Raw genomic sequence first — 22,229 nt, 5'->3', positions numbered from 1 at the left:
CCTATGAACTGACACCTCTGTAACCTATCATTTACAGACTTGACCATTCTATGTCCCAACTCTTCAAGGAGCCTTCTATGACTCGACACTTTCATGACACTTGGGTTTTCTGAGACCCAAGCCTTCTACCAGTCTACCCTTCTCTGTCTCTTCTCTGACTTTTCTGTGACCCGAATCTTCCGTGACCCGGCTCCTCTGTGACTGAATAATCTGTTCTACAACCATTCTATGACCGACCTTTATATGTCTCAACATTTTCATGAACTGGCTCTTCTACGACCTTTCTATGAAACGAGCTTTCCTTTTCCTGACTCAGCTTTCATGCTTGACTCTTCCGAGACCCAAATATTTTATGGCCTTTCTATGACCTGAGTCTTCTATCAACCTGTATGACTGAATTCTGATATTACTCCTCTATAAACAGACTCATCTGCGACCCCTCTCTTATATGATCAGACCCTTCGATGATTCGAGCCTTCTCTATCCCAGCCCTTCTATGAACCAAAACTTCTATGAACTTTTTATGACCTGACTATTCTTAGACATTCCCTAGGCTCCAGCATCCTCGGAGGGCCCGAAAAACATCCTCTGTCAAAAAAAAGAGGAGAGTGATCGTCTTAGGGGATTCCCTTCTTAAAGGAGTGGAGGGTCCCATCTGCAGACCAGACCCGCTCCACAGGGAGGTTTGCTGCTTGCCGGGGGCATCAGTGAGGGATATCAATAGAAAACTCCCTTCCTTGGTGAAGGAAACGGATTACTATCCCCTGTTAGTATTTCAAATAGGTAATGATGACTTACAGCGCAGAAAGCTGAAAGCCATCAAAAGAGACTTCAGGGCTTTAGGGAGGATGATGGAGGGCTCTGGAGCACAAGTGGTGTTTAGTTCTATCCCAGTACTAAGGAATATGGAACAGGAGGTCAGGGACATACAGATGATTAATGCCTGGCTCCGAGCCTGGGGTGAGGAGAGAGGCTTTGGCTTCTTTGATCATGGGGTGACCCACCCACCCCCAGGTTTTCTTACTAGGGATGGGTCATACTTGTCTCCAAGGGGGACTAAAGTTATCTCTAAAAATCTAGTTAGGCTCTTAAATAGAGCTTTAAACTAGATGTGAAGGGGGAAGGGGAGGAGACCAGGCTAGTGGGGAATGAGCCTGGAAGTGGGAAACCGGTGGCTGAGAAATGGTGTGCTGGAGAGGACCACCAGTACACCATAACAGGGCAAGTGAGGGCGAGTACAAGTGGGGACAGTAAGGATGAAACTGGGTCTGTGGAATTAGTTATTCCAAGGACCAGTCAATCGAGAATAAACTCTCTTCCCTTTACGAGGGCTGAAGGTTCATCAGCCCAGCTGAAGTGCATTTACACCAATGCACGCAGCATGGGCAATAAGAAGGATGAGCTGGAAGCTGTTGTAGGGCAAGGTGACTATGATGTCATTGCCATCACAGAAACGTGGTGGGATGACTCACATAACTGGACTACAGCTATGCTGGGATATAAACTCTTCAGGCGGGACAGGAAGGGTAGGAAAGGAGGGGGGGTAGCCCTTTATGTCAAAGAGTGCTTTGATACTCTTGAACTGGATTACGGTGAGGACGGGATCGAGTGCCTATGGGTTAAAATCAGAGGAGCCCACAAGAAAGGGGACTTTGTGATAGGAGTCTGTTACAGACCACCCAGCCAAGAAGAAGCTGCTGATGAGCTCTTCTATAAACAGCTGGGGACAGTCTCTAAATCTCTGCCTCTTGTCCTTGTGGGAGACTTTAACTTTCCGGATGTCTGCTGGGAGTACAGTACAGCAGAAAGGAAACAGTCTAGGAGGTTCCTGGAGTGCATCGAAGACAACTTCCTTGCACAACTGGTTAGTGAACCAACAAGGGAGGGTGCCTTCCTAGACCTGCTGTTTGTGAATAGAGAAGGTCTTGTTGGGGATTTGACGGTTGGAGGACGCCTGGGATTAAGCGATCATGAGATGATAGGGTTTTCAGTTCTAGGTGGGATTAAGAAGGGGGTTAGCAAAACAGTCACATTAAACTTCCAGAGGGCAGACTTTGGCCTGTTCAGAAGGTTGATTAGCAAAGTCCCGTGGGAAACAGTCCTTCAGGGCAAGGGAGCCCACGAGGGTTGGGCGCTCTTGAAAAATGAAATCCTAGCAGCTCAAGAGCAAGCCATCCCTGTGTTCCGGAAAAGGAGCCGGCGGGGGGAAAAGCCAGCTTGGTGGAGCAGGGAGATCTCAAGAGGTGTCAATAATAAGAAGAAGCTCTATGTGCTTTGGAGGAAAGGACAGGCATCTTGGGTGGACTACAGGGACGAAGTGAGATCGTGCAGGGAAAAAATCAGGAGGGCCAAGGCCCAACTAGAAATAAAACTCGCTAAGTCTGTGAAAGACAACAAAAAGTCTTTCTACAAATACATTAACAGGAAGAGGAGGATGAGGGAGAATATCCAGTCTCTATTGGATGCAGAAGGAATAACAGTGACAGGGGATAAGGACAAGGCTGAGGTACTTAATGCCTTCTTCGCCTCAGTCTTTAATAGCAAAGAAAGTTGTTCCTTCTGTTTACAAATCCAAGAGTTAGAGGGGCAGAATGAGGCTCCCGTCATCCAAGAGGAGGCGGTTAGAGACTTGCTTGCCCAGCTAGACACCCACAAGTCTACGGGGCCGGATGGGATCCACCCAAGAGTATTGAAGGAGCTGGTGGATGTCCTTTCCAAACCCCTTTCCACCATCTTCCAGCGGTCCTGGCTGACTGGGGAAGTTCCACTGGACTGGAGGCTGGCTGATGTTGTGCCCATCTACAAGAAGAGTTGCAGGGAGGATCCGGGGAACTCCAGGCCTGTCAGTCTGACCTGAGTGCCGGGGAAAGTCATGGAACAGGTGATCTTGAGTGCTATCATGAAGCACATGCAAGAGAACCGGGTGATCAGGCCCAGTCAACATGGGTTCACAAAAGGCAGATCTTGCCAAACTGACCTGATCGCCTTCTATGACAAAGTGACTCAACTACTGAATGGGGGAAAGGCTGTGGATGGAGTCTTCTTGGACTTCAGTAAAGCCTTTGACACAGTTTCTCACAGCATTCTGCTTCAGAAACTGTCAGCCTCTGGCCTGGACAGGCGCACACTCTCCTGGGTTGAAAACTGTTTGGATGGCCCAGAGAGTGGTGGTCAATGGAGTTAACTCCAGCTGGAGGCAGTCACAAGTGGGGTTCCCCAGGGCTCGGTACTGGGTCCAGCCCTGTTCAATGTCTTTATCAATGACCTGGATGAAGGCATTGAGTGCACCCTCAGCAAGTTTGCAGATGACACTAAGCTGGGTGGAAGTGTGGATCTGCTGGAGGGTAGGGAGGCTCTGCAAAGGGATCTGAACAGCTGCATGGAGGAGAAGGACCTGGGGGTAATGGTTGACAGCGACTGAACATGAACCAGCAGTGCACCCAGGTGGCCAAGAAGGCCAATGGCATCTTGGCTGGTATCAGAAATGGGGTCACCAGCAGGTCCAGGGAGGTGATTCTCCCTCTGTACTCAGCAGTGGTGAGACCGCACCTTGAGTACTGTGTTCAGTTCTGGACCCCTCACCACAAGAAGGATGTTGAGGCTCTGGAGCGTGTCCAGAGAAGAGCAATGAAGCTGACGAAGGAGCTGGAGAACAAGTCTTACGAGGAGCGGCTGAGAGAGCTGGGGTTGTTTAGCCTGGAGAAGAGGAGGCTGAGGGGAGATCTTATTACTCTCTACAACTGCCTGAAAGGAGGTTGTGGAGAGGAGGGAGCTGGGCTCTTCTCCCAAGTGACGGAGGACAGGACAAGGGGGAATGGCCTGAAGGTCCGCCAGGGGAGGTTCAGGCTGGATATCAGGAAAAAATGTCAATGTGAGACAAAGAGCAAGAGAGGCTGGCACCACAAAGCACACATAAGGGCAATGATTTTCAGACAAAATGCTTAAGGGTTATGGTCATTAGGGTTAGGGTCATTGTTAGGGTTAGGATTAGAGTCATTAGGGTTAGGGTTAGGATTAGGGTTAGGGTTAGGCAGAGAGAATAGAGACGGGGTGAGATATGGACAGAGAGAAAGAGCACGGGTTGAGATACGAGCAGAGAGAACAAGGACGGGTTGAGATATGGGCAGAGAAGACAGGGCCAGGGTGAGATACAGGTGGAGAGATTGCATACAGGGTGAGATACAGGCAGAGAGAATGGGGACGGGTTCAGATACAGGCAAAAAGATTGGATACAGGGTGAGATAAAGGCTGAGAGATCGAAGTGGGTTAGATACGAGCAGAGAGTATGGGGATGGAGTGAGATACAGCCAGAGACAGTGGGGACGGGTTGAGCTATGGCAGAGAGAATGGGGACATGGTGAGATACAGGCAGAGAGAATGGATACAGGTTGAGATAGAGGCAAAAATAATGGATATGGGGTGAGATAAGGGCAGAGAGAATGGAGATGGGGTGAGATACAGGCAGAGAGAATGGGTACCGGTTGAGATATGTAACTTCTTGTTACAGAAGCAGGATAGACAAAGAACAGTGACTGCCTTGGTGGCAAAGGCCAAGTGTACTCACACACACTATCTAGAGCCCCAAACAATCAGCTAACATAGTACTTGTTAGCAGAGAAACAGCCAGGAGAGAGAAGACTGTCTCCAGGATTTGCCAATTCAGTAAGCACACAGCAGGAAGGAGTACATCTCATCAGGATCCATCAGTCCCAACGCACTCTGCAGAGAGCACGGCCCATCATAGCCCTGGAAGTCAAGGTGCAGTCAAAGGGCTCCTTTTAAAGAGACATCCTCAGCCACAGATAGAATCAGGAGACCCAAGAGGAACACAGAAAAGGCCGCTCTGTTGCTCCTCGGGGTGAATCGGAATCGCACCACTGATCAATTCCCACAGGAATTAGCAGCCCCATCTCTTAAAGATCAGCCGCCACTCCAAAGCCACTTCACACCGCTTCCTTCTTGGAGCCGTTTGAGTAACGAACCAGTGACGGGCGTTGAGCAGGAAGGGGGACAACGAGAGACCCCCAGGAAGCGGCTGAGGCCTCCCGGCCCTTCACCCGGAGCTCCGTTCCCAAACGCCGCCGCGGGGGCACCGAAGGACGCGGCCCCAGCGAGCGCTCGGCTCGAGGAGCGGCTGCCGCGCTCAGACACGCGCGGCCGGGGCAGAACGGCCCCCGGGGCTCCCTCCCGGCCGCTCACCCGGCGGCAGAAACAGCCGAGCCGCTCGTAGGGCAGCGGGAGCTGCTGCCGCCGCTCCAGGACGAGCTTGAGGAGGTGGCGGGCGAAGCGGCAGCCGCTCTCCCGGCACACGGCGCCCGGGAACGGCACCCGCCCCGGAGGACACGCCGCCCCCGGCTCGCTTCTGCTTCGCCCCGCCGCGGCCATCCAGGGCCGGGGAGAAGCCGCCTCCTGCTCGGCGCGGGGCGGGCGCCGCCGCTCGAACGGGCGCCGCCGCGGGGCATCACGGGAGCGGCGGGAAGGCTTCCGGCGCCGCGGCCGCCATGTCCGGTGCGGGCAGCGGCGCTTCCGGCCGGCTCGGCAGGAGGAGGGGCCGCCCCCTGCTCCGGTCCCGGGCCGGGCCGCCGGCTCCGCTCCCCGGCAGAGGCGCCGCCCGCGCTCTCCTCGCCCCGCCGCGTTCGCCAACAGCGCGGGCGCCGCCTCCCGCGGAGGGAGCCGGGCAGCGGGGCCGGAGCGCGGTGCACACGGCCGGCAGGCGGCGCCCCCGGGCTCGGCCCGCAGCTGCCATGGGCCCCCGCGGGAGGGCGCGCGGGGAGGGAGCGGGCGGGGGCGCCGCGCGGCACGCCGGGAGCTGTAGTTCTGCGCCATCGGGGCGCCAGGCCTGAACTCCAAAAGCCCCCCGAACCCCCAAAACAAACCCTGAATCCGAAAACCTGAACCCCAAATCCACCTCCTGCGCCGCAAAAATCCCCTCTTTTCACTCTAAAATCCACACCTTCTGACTCCAAATCCAGCTTTTGTGCCCCCAAATCCTCTCCTGCATCCTGAAATCTCCTCCTGAACCCCAAAACTCGACCCTGAACCCCCCAAACCACAACCCTGAACTTTCAAATCCACTCCCTGCACCCCAACATCCACCCTGAACCTCCAAATCCCCCCAAACCCCAGTCTTGAACCCCCAAATCCACCTCCTGCACCCCAAAATCCTCTCTTTTCACTCCAAAATCCACTCCTTCTGACCTCTAATCCAGCTTTTGTGGACCCAAATCCTCTCCTGCACCCCAAAATCTCCTCCTGAATTCTGAAAGCTGACCCTGAACCCTAAAACCTGACCCTGAACCCCCAAACCCCAACCCTAAACCCCAAAATCCACCCCTTGCACCCCGAAATCTGCCTGCACCCACAGATCCCCACCTGCATCCTTAACCCTAACCCCGCACTCTGAAACACACCCCAAAATCCTCCCCCGCACCCCAAAACCTGTCTCCCTGTGCCCCTAAACCTATCCCCTGAACCACCAAACCCCCCCGCACCCTGAAACACACGCCAAAATCCACCCCCTACACCCCAAAACCCACACTCCCAAAACCCACGCTCCCAAACCCTCCTGCATCCCAAAACCTGCCTGCACCCCCAAACACTTTCTGCACCCCAAAACCCACCCCAATATCCACCCCCTTGCAACTCAAACCCCCACTGCACCTCCAACCCCCCCTGCACCCTGAAATCTACCCTGAAATCCACCCCCAGATCGCCCTGCACCCCCAAACCCACCTGCACCCTGAAACCCACACCACAATCCACGCCCTGCACCCCCACGCCGACGTAACACCCAAAATCCCATCAAATCCCCAAACTCGTCCCTGAACCTAAAAAAAACCCTAAATCTGAAAACCTGAACCCCAAATCCACCCTCTGCACCCCCAAATCCCATCTTTTCACTCCAAAATCCGCACCTTCTGACCTCACATCCAACTTTTGTGGCCCCAAATCCTCTCCTGCGCCCCAAAATCTCCTCCTGAATCCCCAAACCTGACCGTGAACCCCAAAACCCAACCCTGAGTCCCCCAAAACCCTGACCCTGAACCCCCAAATCCACTCCCTCCACCCCAACATAAAACCTAAACCTCAAAATCCTTCCCAAGGCCCAGTCCTGAACCCCAAAATCCCCCAAACCCCTAAAACGAACCCTAAATCTAAAAACCTGAACTCCAAATCCACCTCCTGCACCTTAAAAATCCCCTCTATTCACTCCAAAATCCACTCCTTATGACATCAAATCCAACTTTTGTGGCCCCAAATCCTCTCCTGCACTCCAAAACCTCCTCCTGAACACCAAAACCCAACCCTGAACCCCCCCAAACCCTAATCCTGAACCCCCAAATCCACTCCTACACCCCAAAATCCACCCTGAACCTCAAAGTCCCCCAAACCTCAGTCTTGAACCCCCAAATCCACTCATGAACCCCAAAACCAACCCTGAATCTAAAACTTCAAACCCCAAATCCACCTCCTGCACCCCAAAATCCTCTCTTTTCACTCCAAAGTCCACTCCTTCTGACCTCTAATCCAGCTTTTGTGGGCCCAAATCCTCTCCTGCACCCCGAAATCTCCTCCTGAATTCTGAAAGCTGACCCTGAACCCCCAAACCACAACCCTGAACTCCAAAATCCACCCCTTGCACCCCAAAATCCACCCCAAACCCCAATTCCAAGCACCCAAATCCACTTCTGCAGCCCTAAATCCACCCCAAACACCCAAATCCACCCCCGAGGGTTTGGGTGGGTTTGGGGGTCCCCAGGGCCTTTGAGGTGCTGGGCTGGAGCTTTTGGGGTCTCCTGAAGCTTTGGGGTGGATTTGGGGGAGCCAGGTTGGGACTTTTGGGGTCTCCTGAGGGTGTGAGGAGTGCTGTGGGTGCTGGGGTGGGTTTTGGGGTCTCCTGAGGGTTTGATAAGTTTTTGGGGTCCCTGGGAGCTTTGGGGGGCACTGAAGTGGGACTTTTGGGATCCCCTGAAGGTTTGGGTGGGTTTTGGGGTCCCTGGGATCTTTGGGGGGCTGAAATAGGGCTTTTGGGGTCATAAGAGTTTGTGGGGGCTGAGGTGGCTAATTTTAGGTGAGATGAACCCAAGGGAAAACAAAGAGCTGTTCCTTGGCATTCCTTGAAGTTCCATTTGTCAGACAGTGCCCAGAGGTCACTTTACATTGGGAGTGTAATCCCACGGGAAACCATCTGAACGCAGCACTGGGATGTTCTTTCTTAAACCAATGTCCGTCTGTCCATTCCTCTTGACACAGCAGGGCTGAGGTGTCCTCTGATCCTGTGGGAGTGGCAACAGAGAGCCAGAGAGACACTGTGACTCCTGGAGTGCCTCTGTGTGTGAAAGGGAAAGACCTTATCAGAGGGAGCATTAGGGGTGCACGAGGCCAGCTCAGATGTGGACTCCTGACAGAACCCTGACATTTCTGTGTGTGAGTCCAGGAACAAACCCCACTGGCCCAGGGAGATCCATCTCAGCTGCCTTGGACAGGCCCAGTGCTGGCGTTCCTGTCTGCCACGTCACCTTGGTCCGTGATTCTGCATTGTGCTCTGAAATGTGCCAGAGCAACCAGGGAGGTTCTGTGGTCCTTAGAGAAGCAGATATCAAACCCATCTTCTGGAATGGACAGGAACAATTAGGAGAACTACAGGCTGGTCAGAATTCTTCTGTCCCGTGGAAGGGACATGTCCTGCAGCTGTGTTCAGTAGTTGAAGGACAAGAAAGGGTTTGTTGAACCAAAGTGGGCAGGGAAAGAAGGGCACATGGTGTACATGGAATTTGGCAAGACCTTAGATGTGCTGTCCTCATAGCCAGGGTGGGGCTGTCTGGGTTGGAGAAGTGTACACTGAGTAGGAAGTTGGCTGAATGACCAATCCAAATGTCACCAGTGGTACCAATTCCTTCATGCACCCAGTTCCCGGTGGCATTCCTCAGTGACAGCACTTGGGCCAACACTGCTGAATGCCTTTATTATCCCCCTGTATGATGTGATGGAGAGCACTTTCAGCTCCTTTGTGGATGATGGCAAAGTTGGGTGAGGGTCTTGAACAACCTCATCTGGTTCAGCCTGCCTTGAGCAGGAGAGCAATATGAGGATGTTCAGTGCTCTCTTCCAACCTGACTTACTCTATCGCTCAATTAATCTTCTCCTTGAAGAGATTTCTGAGGACAGAAAAGACAAAGTAGGAAGGAGACAAAAAAGAAAGAGGTAGAAGAGGTTGGTTGGCATGGTTGGTCATGTCCATTCCACCTGAGGACGGGACGGCACTAGCAGCAGCACATGGGTGTGTATGTTGGAGAAGAGGTATGTCAACATAAGCACAGCAGTTCCTGTGAAGAATGTTACTCCACTCACATCGTTAGTAGGAAATGTATTTGATAAATTGGGTAAAACCAGCCCGCTTTTATCTCTTCAGGTCCTGGGCCATAAGGTTGTGATGGATGGATGTGAGGTTATGAGGTCTATTGTGTCTCTGAAACCAGAAGGAATCAGTCTGGCAGTGGAGGGGACGATGAGGTCAGTTCTGTCTCTGGAGGTGACAGGCCCGCAGCAGGGAACATGGCTGGAAAGGACCTCTGCCCAAGTACCCACAGGCCCTTCTCGGGAGAGGGCTTGGATACGGGTTTTCATGTCCATTCTGCCTGAGGACAGGACGGGAGGGCAGCAGCACATGGTTGTGTGTGTTGGAGAAGCTGAAAGGGCAGCAGCAGTCGTGTGGTTTAGAAGAACATGGTGAGGTTCCTTCTCTCTGGTCAGGTGAAAAACCCCAAGAAGGCAAACGGGTTGGGTTCCCTGCTCTAAGGGCAGTGTCTGAGATTTCCTTGGCAGGGGGAAAGGAAGAGAAAGTGGAAAAAAACCCAATAAAATCTAAGTTGGAAGGTGGAGAGTGGCTGTCAGGAGAAAGAAAAGTCCCCGGAAGGGTAGTGCTGTGGTGCAAGAGGTCACTCCAAGGGAGCCTGGATCAACCCAAGGCTTTGTGTTTCACAGAACAGACAGTGAGGGTGGAGACACAGCAGTGAAGGTGCAGGAATGCAGGAGTCAGAGCGAGATGGGGAAGCGAGATGAGTGTCTACAGCTGGCACGGAAAAAGAGGAGGGTATAGGACCGTGTAGGACAGCCTGTGGTGGAGATGGCAAAGGGTGCTGGGCAGGCTGGAAGGCACCAAGAGAACCCAAATCTTTGTCCCCTCGGCTAGAGCAGTGGTCTCTGCCACTGAGGCCTATGAGAAGACACATTGTCCTCATGGCACTGGGGTCTCATTGCCTCCTTGCAATCCCATGGGGAAGTTGGGAGCTGTTGTGCCCTTGGTGTCCTTCACTTGGCTTTGCCCACCCCACATCCCATGGTCCCAGGAAGAGCCCTGAGCCCCTATAGGGGTCCTGGGGATCCCTAAATGTATCCTGGGGATGCTAGAGGGGACCTGGGGGCTTTGGAGGTGTCCTGGTGGTCCTAGAGAGATCCTGTTGGTGACTAACTGGGGTTCTGGGGTGCTATAGAGGGTCCTGAGGGGTCTTAGAAGAATTCTGGGTGTCCTTAAAAGGGTCCTGGTGTTCCCTGGAGGGGCCTAAGAGATTCCGAGAAGGGTTCTGTAAGGATCTATAGGGCTCCTGGGGGTCTATAGCAGAGTCCTGAGCACCCTTAAATGTGTTCTGAGGGTCTTTAGAGGGGTCCAGACCTGCTCCTCAAACAGGACCAAGAGGGAACTGCCCAGGCAGGGCAAGGAGGGACAGGGAACCTGGGATGTGGATAGAGACGCTGCCCGGTTGTGTAGGGATGAAGTCAGGAAGGCCAAGGCAGCAGCTGGAGCTGAACTTGGCAAGGGAAGTGAAGCCCAACAAGAAGGGCTTCTCCAGGTCCATCAATCAGAAGAGAAAGGTCAAAGAGAAAATCCCCCACTGAGGCTTGGGAATGGTGACCTCGTATCAACAGATGAGGAGAAGACTGAGGTACGTAACAAAGCTTTTGCCTCAGTCTTCACCTATAACCACTCTTCCCACCCCTCCTGGGTCATGGGACAACAAGATGGTGACCAAGGGGGTAAACCCTCTCCCACAGTAGAGGAGGATCAGGTTCGTGACCCCCCGAGGAACCTGAACATCTATAAGTCTATGGGACGTGATGAGATGCATCCCAGAGTCCTGAGGGAATTGGCAGATGTGGTTGCCAAGCCACTCTCCATGATAGCTGAAAAGCCATGGCAGTCAGGAGAAGTCCCTGGTGACTGGAAGAAGGGGAATGTTGTGCCCATTTTTAGAAAGGGTAGAAAAGATGACCCTGAGAACTACCAACCTGTCAGCCTCAGATCTGCACCTGGGAAGATAATGGAACAGATCCTCCTAGAAACTATGCTAAAGCAGGTGGAGGACAGGGGGGTGATTAACGGCAGCCAGCATGGCTTCACCAGGGGCAAATCCTGTATGACCAACTTAGTGGCTTTGTAGGATGGGGTAACCGCAGCAGTGGACATGGGTAAACCAACAGATGTGATCTATCTGGACTCCTGTAAAGCCTTTGACACAGTCCCCAACAACATCCTACTCTCTAAACTGGAGAGATATGGATTTGATGAGTGGACAGTACAGTGGATAAGAAACTGGTTGGATGGTTGTATTCAAAGAGTAGTGGTCAATGGCTCGGAGATCCGTGACGAGTGGTGTCCCTCAGAGGTCCGTACTGGGACCGGTGCTCTTCAATATCTTTCTCCATGATATTGACAGTGAGATTGAGCGCACCCTCAGCAAGTTTGTGCATGACACCAAGCTGAGGGGTGTTGTTGCCACACCGGAAGGACGGGATGTCATCCAGAGGGACCTGGACAGGCTGGAGAAGTGGGGCTCTGTGACAACCTGATGAGGTTCAACCAGGCCAAGTGTAAGCTCCTGCACCTGGGTCGAGGCAATCCCCATTTTCTGTACACAATGAGAGATGGTGGGATTGAGAGCAGACCTGCAGAGAATGACTTCGGGGTGCTGGTCAAGGAAAAGCTCGACATGATCCAGCAATGTGCGCTCGCAGCCCAGAAAGCCAACTGTGTCCTGGGCTGCATCAAAAGAAGCATGGCCAGCAGGTCAAGGGAAGTGATTTCCCTTGGGTTCATCTCACCTCACACACCTGATATGGATGTTCACATCTCACCTGTACAGCATGACCACAGGCTCTGACCTGCGCATTGAGTGTCCTTGCATGGAGAAACAAAGAACCTCTGCAAGCTGGGGTGAGAGGGCAGTGCTGGGAATGGTGGTTGTGAGGGGCTACTCCAGGGTGATCGCCCTGGGGCAGATTCTGCGTGGGCTCCAGTGCACATGGGCACAGACCAGACCCTGCTCTGCTGGTCCTTCAAGTCCCTCTCAGGAGGTCTCACTGGAAAAGGAAACCATAGCCTGACCCAACCCCGCACACACGACCATTTATCTGAACACTGGTGTTTCCATCTGGGCATCTTTCTAGGACTATGTTCTTGAGAAAATCTTTAGAAGCCCGGAGCCTTCAGGCACCGCCCTGAGGAGATCCCCTCTCTTCATGGAAAGGCTGTTGTGGAGGCAGCTCTGTCCCACCAGTGCCCACTGCCTGTCCCTGCCTGCGGGCACAGCACTGCCACGCAGCACGGCTGTGACCAAGCTCAGAGCCCTCAGGCCTTGCAGCAAGGCAAGGGATGAGGAGGAGAGTGTGGAAGTGGAGAGAGAACAGCTCTGGGAGACCCAGCGCTGGTGCCTGGCAGTGCTGCTGTGCCGGGACTCTTTTCCCCTCCAGCCATGAACACAGGAACTGTCCCTGCAGCTCCAGAAAGGCCTTGGAGGAAGGGTGTATGGAAGAAAGTAGGTGCTGAATGGACCTTTTCTTACAAATGAAGAGAGCATGGGTTGCTGTTTACTCAGTTATTGGTTACAAAGGGAAAGCAGAGAGTGAATTTAAAAGGGCCATGAAAGCAAAGACTTCAAGAAAAGCAACACCACCACCAATAAAGGAAGGCAGTGTGGGCTGCAACCAGTCATGTTATAAGTGCTGTGAAGCAGAAGTTCAGCAGGTCATTGCTTCAGAGAAACATCCAGTTATCACTTTCCACACTGCATCCTTGAGCTGCTGGTTCCTCCAGCTGTAGATGAGGGGGTTCACTGCTGGAGGAACCACGGTGTAGACAAATGACACCATTGGGTCCATGGATGGGGAGATTGAAGGGGGCTTCAGGTCAGCAAAAGTGCCGGTGCTGACAAACAGGAAGACCACGGCCAGGTGAGGGAGGCACGTGGAAAAGGCTTTGTGCCGTCCCTGCTCAGAGGGGATCCTCAACACAGCCCTGAAGATCTGCACATAGGACACCACAATGAAAACAAAACAGCCAAACACTAAACAAGCACTTAACACAATAAGCCCGGCTTCCCTGAGGTAGGAGTGTGAGCAGGAGAGCTTGAGGATCTGGGGGATTTCACAGAAGAACTGGTGCACAGCATTGCCCTGGCAGAGGGGCAGGGAAAATGTATTGGCCGTGTGCAGCAGAGCATTGAGAAACCCAGCGCCCCAGGCAGCTGCTGCCATGTGGACACAAGCTCTGCTGCCCAGGAGGGTCCCGTAGTGCAGGGGTTTGCAGATGGCAACGTAGCGGTCGTAGGACATGATGGTGAGAAGAGAATACTCTGCTGAAATGAGAAGGACAAAGAGGAAGAATTGTGCAACACATCCTGCATAGGAAATGGCCTTGGTGTCCCAGAGGGAATTGGCCATGGATTTGGGGACAGTGGTGGAGATGGAGCCCAGGTCGAGGAGGGAGAGGTTGAGGAGGAAGAAGTACATGGGGGTGTGGAGGTGGTGGTTACAGATGATGGTGGCGATGATGAGGCCGTTGCCCAGGAGGGCAGCCAGGTAGATGCCCAGGAAGAGCCAGAAGTGCAAGAGCTGCAGCTCCCGTGTGTCTGCGAATGCCAGGAGGAGGAACTGGGTGATGGAGCTGCTGTTGGACATCTGCTGCCTTCAGCCATGGGGCACTGTCAGAGGGAAAAAACCAGAGACAATCTAGAGGACACTTTTCTGACCAAAAGCAGAGTTATTTCTCATAGAACTGCACCTAAACTACCTCTTCCCAGAAGGAGGAATTTTGGCAGGTCCCTTTCATAAGCTCTGTTTGCTCCTCACTGAGGTTACCTCAGGAAACAGAAGGCTGTGATGTGGGCTCTGCAGGAGTTGTTCCTGCCATACATCAACATGGGAATGGAACACAGGGTGAGCTCAGAATGATTCCACCCCCCGATATCAAAGAGCCTTCCAGCACTGTCCCTCCTCAGTCACCCGACTGCAGAGCAGAGCTGAGGGGATTTTGGTTTGTGCCTTCTGTTCTGGTTGCCCCAACACAGCTCTGGATGGTTTGATGCAGAAACTCCTGGCTTTTCTGATGCACTCCAAGTGAATCTCATGGGTCCTGGCAGGAAAACAGACTGTCCCTTCCTGCACAGTATATGGTAGATGCCCAGGAAGAGACAGAATTGCAAGAACTGTAGCTCCTGGGTGTCTGCGAATGCCAGGAGGTTGAACTGGGTGATGGAGCAGTTGTGGGACACCTGATCCTGTTGTTCATGTGTTGCTGTCAAAGGAAGACATCACACTCAGATGTCGGGGCTGCTCTGAGAAAAGCTCTTTCCATTCTGTACCCCTCTAAGAGCACCCAAAAACAGATTGTCTCTCCCCTACCTCTCAGGACCTTCACCCATCTCCCTGGCTGCCGTTCGGGTCCGTGCGGGCTGAATGTGTCATTAAGAGCAGGGCTCTGCCCATGAGCCCCCTCCTCACAGACCCCATGAGCTGCAGGCTGTGCCAGCTTTAGGAGATGCCACCAGGAACCGCACCTGCATTGTCCTGTGCCCAGACTTACCGTGTCCAGGACTGTGAAGATTTCTCCTCCAGTCAGCTCTCAGTCATCCTCCCAACCCTGACCACGGTCGAGCTCTCTCTCTTCCTTTTTCATCTCTCTGAGAAACCCCGGGAGTGCCCTCAGCCCTGCTGGGCTTTGCAGAAGAGCGGCTCCTGGGCAGAGCTGGCTCTTTGTACCACTGCCCACTTGCCAGGAGCTCCCTCTGTCCCAGGAGCTCAGCCCAGCTCAGCAGCAGAGGAGCAGCCCAGGGCATTTTAATGACCCCTCCTGTGTGTTTGACGCTGAGTCCATGAACCTCAGCACCTTAGAGGAAGCTGAAGAAACTGCTCAAGAAGTCAGATTCAAACTCCAAAGTTTCTTCTGCTGTTAATAGGTCCCACGGAGGTCACTGATGGGAAACCATCTCCAGGGCCCAGTTAGAGCAGAAACCTGGTGGCACTGATGAATGGCTGCGAAAAACAAGGTAAAGGTGGTTCTGCTGCTGAGTCAGCCTGGATGTGTTTCATTAATCCAAAGGTCCCGGCTCTGATCCCATTAACTGAAGGGCTAAAGCCTGACTCTCAGCCCCTGGAAAGGAGATGCTGTCCCTCACTCATCCCTCAGGGCTCTTCCTGGGATGTGGAGATGGGCAATGCGAGGGACTGGACTATGATACAACAGCTCCCAGGCTCCTATGTTTGGACAAGGAGGCAATTGGGTCCCAGGGCCAGAAGGACTGGTTGTCTCCTCATAGGTATCAGTGGCAGAGACAGCAGCCATCACCAAAGTCATGAAAAGGCTGCTCTGGTAGGGAGCTTTCACCTTTTCCCCATCCCTCTGTCCTCTCCACCACAGGGTGTTCCATGGCATTGCATCTCCTGTGCCTCCTGCCCTTGAAGCTGCAGTCATCTCCCCGGCTGCCCCACCTTGCTGCCACCTTCCTTTGCTGATATCTCTCTGTCCTCCCTGGCTCTTCTTGAGACACAAAACCTTGGGCTTATTCAGACTCCTTCTGGGTGACGTGTGGCACCACTTTCTCCTTGTGTCCAGTGTGGACCTCCCCTGCAACGCTTTGTGGCATTATTTTTTTCTCATACCATTTTCCACTGTGAAGAAAATCTCCACCATCTCCAAAACCACCCTTGAAGCCCTCTCGGGTAACTCCTCGAGTGTGTGCAGTCTCCACGCTGCTGAGCACAGGGCCCACTGGTCCTGTGCTTGAGGAGTCCAAACCTCATCTCAGAAGACCTCTGGGCACTCTCCACAGTGTTTGGAGGTGAAATCGTAGTGGTCACAGCCCAAGAAAGAGGGAGTGGGACGTTTTTCCAAGGCCTGTAGTGGCAGGACAAGGGGAAATGGCTTTAAACTGGAAGAGGGGAGATTTAGATTGGATACAAGGAAGAAAGATTTTACAATGAGGGTGGCAGGAGACTGGAATGGGTTGCCCAGAGAAGTTGTGGATGCCCCACCTCTGGAAGTGTCCAATATCAGGAACTTGGAGCAACATCAACCACTGAAAGATGTCCCTGTCTGTGCCAAGGGAGGATTGGATTGGAATGATCTTTTAGGTCCCTTCCAGCTCAAACCATTCTGTCATCCCTTGATTCTAGTCTCCCCAGCCCCTTCTCCACAGGGCTGCAAACACCTACAGACACCACGCAGGCATTTTAATCTGAGCTGGTCCTTAACGATCCCATAAAATTAAAGAATTGCTGCTTCTAAGACATGAATTGCTGTCTTTTCAGAGGAAGAATTCAACCCCCAAAAGGTAAAATATTAATTCAAATAAAGTTCCAGTGTGTCTGTGTGAGAGATTCACCAAGTGGGTCAGCGGAAGAACCTCCCAGGATGACCTCAGGAACTGAGAATGGGGTTCCTGCCTCAGCGGTCTGAGACTCATGATGGGAAGTCAGAAAGCGCATTTGGGGACCGTGCATGACCTGCCATGGGATGTCTGGGAAAGGAGCAAAGGCAGGGAAAGGCTGGGATCGAGGTGGTTTGTGGGGGAACTGAAGGAAGAGATTATTTGTTATAAGTCACTAACTTATTATAGGTTTGAATACTACGTAAAGTGTCTGTGATTTTAGAACTAAAATATGGGATTAGCTTGAATAATTACTTGTAGCTAGGCTGCGCCTGGATACTTACGCTTCCATAAGGAATTTTAACAAGGCTGCAGTTAGAAAGAATTGGAAACAATGTGACTGTCTCTAATGAAGCCAGATAACAAGGACTAGTGCGATGATAAGAGGAAGAAGAACCAGCGAGGAGCAGATGCGGCCTTGAAGAGGGGCCCAAAGAGTCTAAGAGCGTGCGCAAGAAGGAAAGTTGAAAAGTTCACTGTGAAGAAGACTGCGAGCCTTCCTCCCCAAAGACCCTCATCGACCACTACCACAAGAGAACGCACAAGTGCTAAGAGGAGATTTATGATAATGAGTTCCCATAACTAAACTTACTAACCCAACCCACTTCTCAGAAAAGTCATGACTATGTATACTCATGCAATGCATATGTATAACATAGTACAATAAATATGTGCCGGCTTTGATGCCTGGTGTGCAAGTGAGAAGGAGAAATCCCGCTTGCACCCCATGCACCGCCGCATGCCTGCACATAACTCTGAGTTAGGTGTTGTTATTGCACAAGTCAGGTCCTAATATTCTATGGGTCCTAAAAGACAGGTTGGAACCCTAGAACTGAGGATTTCAGCCCAAAACATGAGACTTTGGCCACTAAAGGGATGGGTGCGGTGCTACAAGTGAGTCTTTGGACCCTGCGAGGAAGGGGAACCTCTTGGTTCCTCTGTGGCCCCCAGAAATGAAGCTCTGGTCCCGAATGCAGAGCTTTGGGTGTTCCAGTGGAGGCTTTGAGCTGTGAAAGAGGGGTTTGGATCCTTTACGTGAGAGTCTGGAACCTCAAAAGAAGGGTTTGGGTCTACAAATGGTGCTTTGAAACTGAAACTGAGGCTCTGAGCCCTGACATCAGGTTTTCTGCCCTAAGATGAAGCTGTAGGAGTGAATCGGAAGGCATTGCACCATAAATTGGGACTTGAGGGGCTGAAAATGACTATTGGAGCCCTCACATTTGTGTCCTTAATTCAAAAATGGGCCTCTGTTTCCTGAAAAGGAGGATTTGAGGGCTAAAAATGAGCTTTTGAACCCTTTTAGAGGCTTTTGTCTCCCAAACTGAGGCTGCAGACATAAAAAAATCAGACTTTGTTCATTAAAAATGATGCTCTGGGCCTTAAAATGAGTCTTTGAAGCTCAAAAAGCCTTCAACACCTCCAGGGATGGGGCAGCCACAGCTTCCCTGGGCAACCTGTGCCAGTGTCTCACCACCCTCATGGGGAAGAAATTCACCCTAATGTCTAAAACTGCCCCTCTCCTGATTTATGCCACTTCAGTTCTGATTTACGCTGTTTCAGTCTCTGACCCTGCTCTAATGTGGGTGCAGTTTCCTTCCTAATCTCCTCTGGACCGCCCCACTGCACAGCTCAGAGCATCCATGGCCCTTCCTGGCCCTCACCAGCATCTCCCGGGGCCTCCACCCACCCCTCAGCCTACGGCCCAGGAGACCATTGAAGCCAGAACGGAGTTTCATCCCCAGCTCGATCTGAGCTGTAGGGGTGCGGCTCTCCAGGCACAGACAGGTCAGGTCAGGCTTTGGGAAGAGAGGAAGGAAAAGCAGGTGAGGTTTTAGGGCTGCACTGACTGAAAGGGGGAGCAGAGCCATCAACAGGAAATGACCTAAAGGCAATGCTTGTTGATAACTGTTCTCTTCCTTTCTTGGAGGCCTTCTATCTTCTGCAGGAACCTGGAGGCCTTGTGTTCCTTCACCTCCTTTTCTTTCAGCATTTCCTTTGACCAGACCCAAGTCATGGTGTTTGAATTCTGTTTCCAGCCTAAAGCCCCCCATGGGTCGGTGCTGGGCCCCTATGTGGAGTCTCAATGGTCACTCGCCACCTTCGCCCTCCCCGGTGAGGCCCCCGTGCTCTGCGCCTTCGGCACCGCCGGCCACAGCCCCCACACTGTCGTGGGTCAGGGACCCCCCCGCACCCCAAACCCCCAACCCCCACTGCACCTTTGAACCTTTAAACCCCCCTGCACCCCGAAACTTGCCTACACCACCAAATCCCCACCTGCACCCTGAAACCTACCCCTGCACTCCAAAACACACCCCAAAATTCACCCCTGCACCCCCAAACCTGCACCCTGAGCCCCTAAACCTATCCCCTGAACCACCAAACCCCCCTGCACCCTGAAACACACCCCAAAATCCACTCCCTGCACCCCAAAACCTGCACTCTCAAAACCCACACTACCAAACCCTCCTGCACCCCAAAACCCACCTGCATCCCAACACCTGCCTACACCCTCAAACCCTTTCTGCACCCCAAAACCCACCCCAATATCCACCCCCTTGCACCTCCAACCCCTCCTGCACCCCCAACCCCCACTGCACCCCCAAATCCCCTGCACCCTGAAATCCACTCCCTGCACCACTAGAACCCCCTGTACCCCAACCCACCTGCACCAAAAAAATGCCAAAATCCACTCCCTGCACACCCACCCCCACAAACCCCCAAATCATGCCAAACCCCAAAACTTGTCCTTGAACCCCAAAACCCAACCCTGAATCCGAAAACCTGAATGCCAAATCCACCCTCTGCACCCCAAAATCCTTTCTTTTCACTCCAAAATCCACTCCTTCTGACATCAAATCCAACTTTTCTGGCCCCAAATCCTCTCCTGCACCCCAAAATCTCCTCCTGAGCCTAAAAACCCGACCCTGAACCCCAAAAGCCAACTCTGAGTTTCCCAAAACCTAACCCTGAACCCCCAAATCCACTCCCTGCACCCCAAAATAAAACCTAAACCTCAAAATCCTTCCCAGGGCTCAGTCCTGAACACCAAAATCCCCCCGAACCCCCAAAACAAACCCTGAATCTGAAAACGTGAACCTCAAATCCACCTCCTGCACAGCAAAATTCCCCTCTTTTCACTTCAAAATCCACACCTTCTGACATCAAATCCAACTTTTGTGGCCCCAAATTCTCTCCTGCACCCCAAAACCTCCTCCTGAACCCCAAAAGCCTACCCTGAACCCCCAAATCCACTCCCTGCACCCCAAAATCCACCCTGAACCTCAAAATCCCCCAAACCTCAGTCTTGAACCCCCAAATCCACTCCCTGAACCCCAAAACTAACCCTGAATCCAAAAATTTGAATCCCAAATCCACTTCCTGCAACCCAAAACTCTCTCTTTTCACTCCAAAATCCACGCCTTCTGACCTCTAATCCAGCTTTCTTGGACCCAAATCCTCTCCTGCACCCCAAAATCTCCTCCTGAATTCTGAAAGCTGACCCTGAACCCTGAAATCCACCCCTTGCACCCAAAAATCCACCCCAAACCCTAATCACAAACACCCAAATATACTCCCGCACCCCTAAATCCACCTCCGAACCCCAAAATCCACCCCAAGAGTTTGGGTGGGTTTTGGGGTCCCCAGGGCCTTTGAGATTGTTTGGGTGGAGCTTTTGGGGTCCCCTGAAGCTTTGGGGTGGATTTTGGGGGAGCTGGGGTGGGACTTTTCAGGTCTCCTGAGGGTGTGAGGGGTGCTGGGGGTCTGGAGTGGGTTTTGGGGTCTCTTGAGGGTTTGGTAAGGTTTTGGGGTCCCTGGGAGCTTTGAGGGGGACTGACGTGGGGCTTTTGTGATCCCCTGAGGGTTTGGGTGGGTTTTGGGGTCCCTGGGAGCTTTGGGGGGCTGAAGTGGGGCTTTTGAGGTCATAAGGGTTTGGGGGAGCTGGGGTGGGGCTTTTGGGGCCCCTGAGGATTTGGGTGAGCTGGGATGGGTTTGAGGGTTCCTGGGGGCTTGCCAAGGGGTATTGGGAGGGCTGGAGTGGAGATCTGGGGGGACTCTAAAGACACAAAAACAGAGGCAGAGACACCCCCTGGTGCTCCAGAGGAACCTGCTGAGAAACAGCCTGAAGCCATCCCTGATGTTCCCTCCCTCAGACGGGCAGAGACACTTCTGTCCTGCAGTGTCATTGCTCCTGGGAGAAAAATAGCTGAGCAGGAGAAAACACTTTTCTTGTCCTATCTTTAGACAGGACATCAGGGAGGTGACAATGAATGATCTCATTTCTCCAAGCTGGGAAGGTGTATTGCGTTGAGTGAATTTAGGCCTTTGATCCTGCGTCTTTAGACCTGGGATTAGAAAGACATTCAGCTCTCTCCTGTCCCAGCGGTGTCTCTGCTCTAAGCAAAGCCTTTGCACACACTGGGGTCTTGGACACTTGGTCCCAGGTTTCCTTCTGGCAGGGATGAGCTTGCCTGGTGCCACAGCTGCAGGGCTTCAGCCCCACTGGGCAGCAATGCCCTCAGCCAGGGGCACAGGCAGGAGGAGCTGGAGTTGGATGGAAACGGTGTAAATCAGTAATGAAACGGTGTAAATCAGTAATGAAACAGTGTAAATCAGGAGACAGGCAGATTTAGACTAGACATTAGGAAGAATTTCTTCCCCATGAGAGTGGTGAGACACTGGCACAGGTTGCCCAGGGAAGCTGCGGCTGCCCCATCCCTGGAGGTGTTGAAGGGCACTTTGGATGGGCCTCGGGCAGCCTGATCCAGTGGGAGGTGTCCCTGCCCATGGCAGGGGGTTGGAACTGGATGATCTTGAAGGTCCCTTCCAGCACTGAATGTTCTATGATTCTATGATTCTATGATTCTGTGAAATGGGGCTGCAACTTCCTGCTCAGATGCAAAGCAGGGAAGGGGCTTTGTGCATCAGATGTGTGTAATGGGAGTGGCACTTGTTGTCTGGCATGAAGTGAGGGGTGGGACTTCCTGCCCATAGTGTGAAATGGGGCGGGACTTACTAATCATCTTGCTAATCGTCCCCCTCCGTGCCCACACTCCCTCAGGTGTCACTCAGGTGCCACAACATCCCCGACCCCGTGGGGGAGGAACCATTGCTTGCCAGCGCCCTGGCTGCTGGCACGGCTCCTCTGTGGGGCTAAAGCAGAGACAGGGGTGGACGCCCGCCCGCCTGCCCCACGGGGTTCCCTGGCCGTGTGCTCCGTGCCGCCCTGTCGGGAGGGAAGGCGGCTGAGCTTCAGCCCGAGCAGCAGTGATGCCTCCAGCAGGGCACTCATCAGTTTCTGGTTTCCACAGGACCTGCGGACTCCGGCCCTTGGATTATGATGGCTCTGGCATGTCCCGTGTCGTCGGGGGCAGAGATGCCCAGGCGGGGGCCTGGCCCTGGATCGTCAGCATCCAGAGCCCCTGGGAAGCAGGCACGGGGCACATCTGTGGAGGGTCCCTCATCGGCACACAGTGGGTCCTCACAGCAGCCCACTGCTTCACCGAGGCCATGTAAGGAGGAGCTGAGAAC

General features: G+C 53.1%; 1 protein-coding gene and 1 pseudogene across 1 annotated transcript; both read right to left on the bottom strand.

Moving 5' to 3' along the window:
- Positions 1-22,229, bottom strand: part of LOC128849707 (olfactory receptor 14A16-like) — a 94,431-nt pseudogene that overhangs the window by 68,972 nt on the left and 3,230 nt on the right.
- On the bottom strand, positions 11,039-13,953 carry LOC128849708 (olfactory receptor 14A16-like). The gene is made up of 2 exons (XM_054052198.1): positions 13,173-13,953; positions 11,039-11,235 (listed from the first exon to the last, which is right to left on the bottom strand). The coding sequence occupies exons 1-2, from the start codon at positions 13,951-13,953 to the stop codon at positions 11,096-11,098; spliced, it is 921 nt and encodes a 306-aa protein (XP_053908173.1). The 3' UTR covers positions 11,039-11,095.

The sequence above is a fragment of the Cuculus canorus genome, chromosome 32 (genome assembly GCF_017976375.1).
Source record: "Cuculus canorus isolate bCucCan1 chromosome 32, bCucCan1.pri, whole genome shotgun sequence".
In the NCBI taxonomy this organism is placed as follows: Eukaryota; Metazoa; Chordata; class Aves; order Cuculiformes; family Cuculidae; genus Cuculus; species Cuculus canorus.
The sequence above is the reverse complement of the archived record's forward strand: the minus strand, read 5'-3'. Positions and strand labels throughout refer to the sequence as shown.

Excerpts from the sequence above, each read along its gene's own strand:
- LOC128849708 (XM_054052198.1), bottom strand. The coding sequence starts at position 13,953 with ATGTCCAACAGCAGCTCCATCACCCAGTTCCTCCTCCTGGCATTCGCA. Across the intron at positions 11,236-13,172 it reads TTTTGCTGACCTGAAGCCCC|CATTCCCCTTCTTCCAGTCA; the intron begins CTTCAATCTCCC and ends AAATGGGCACAA.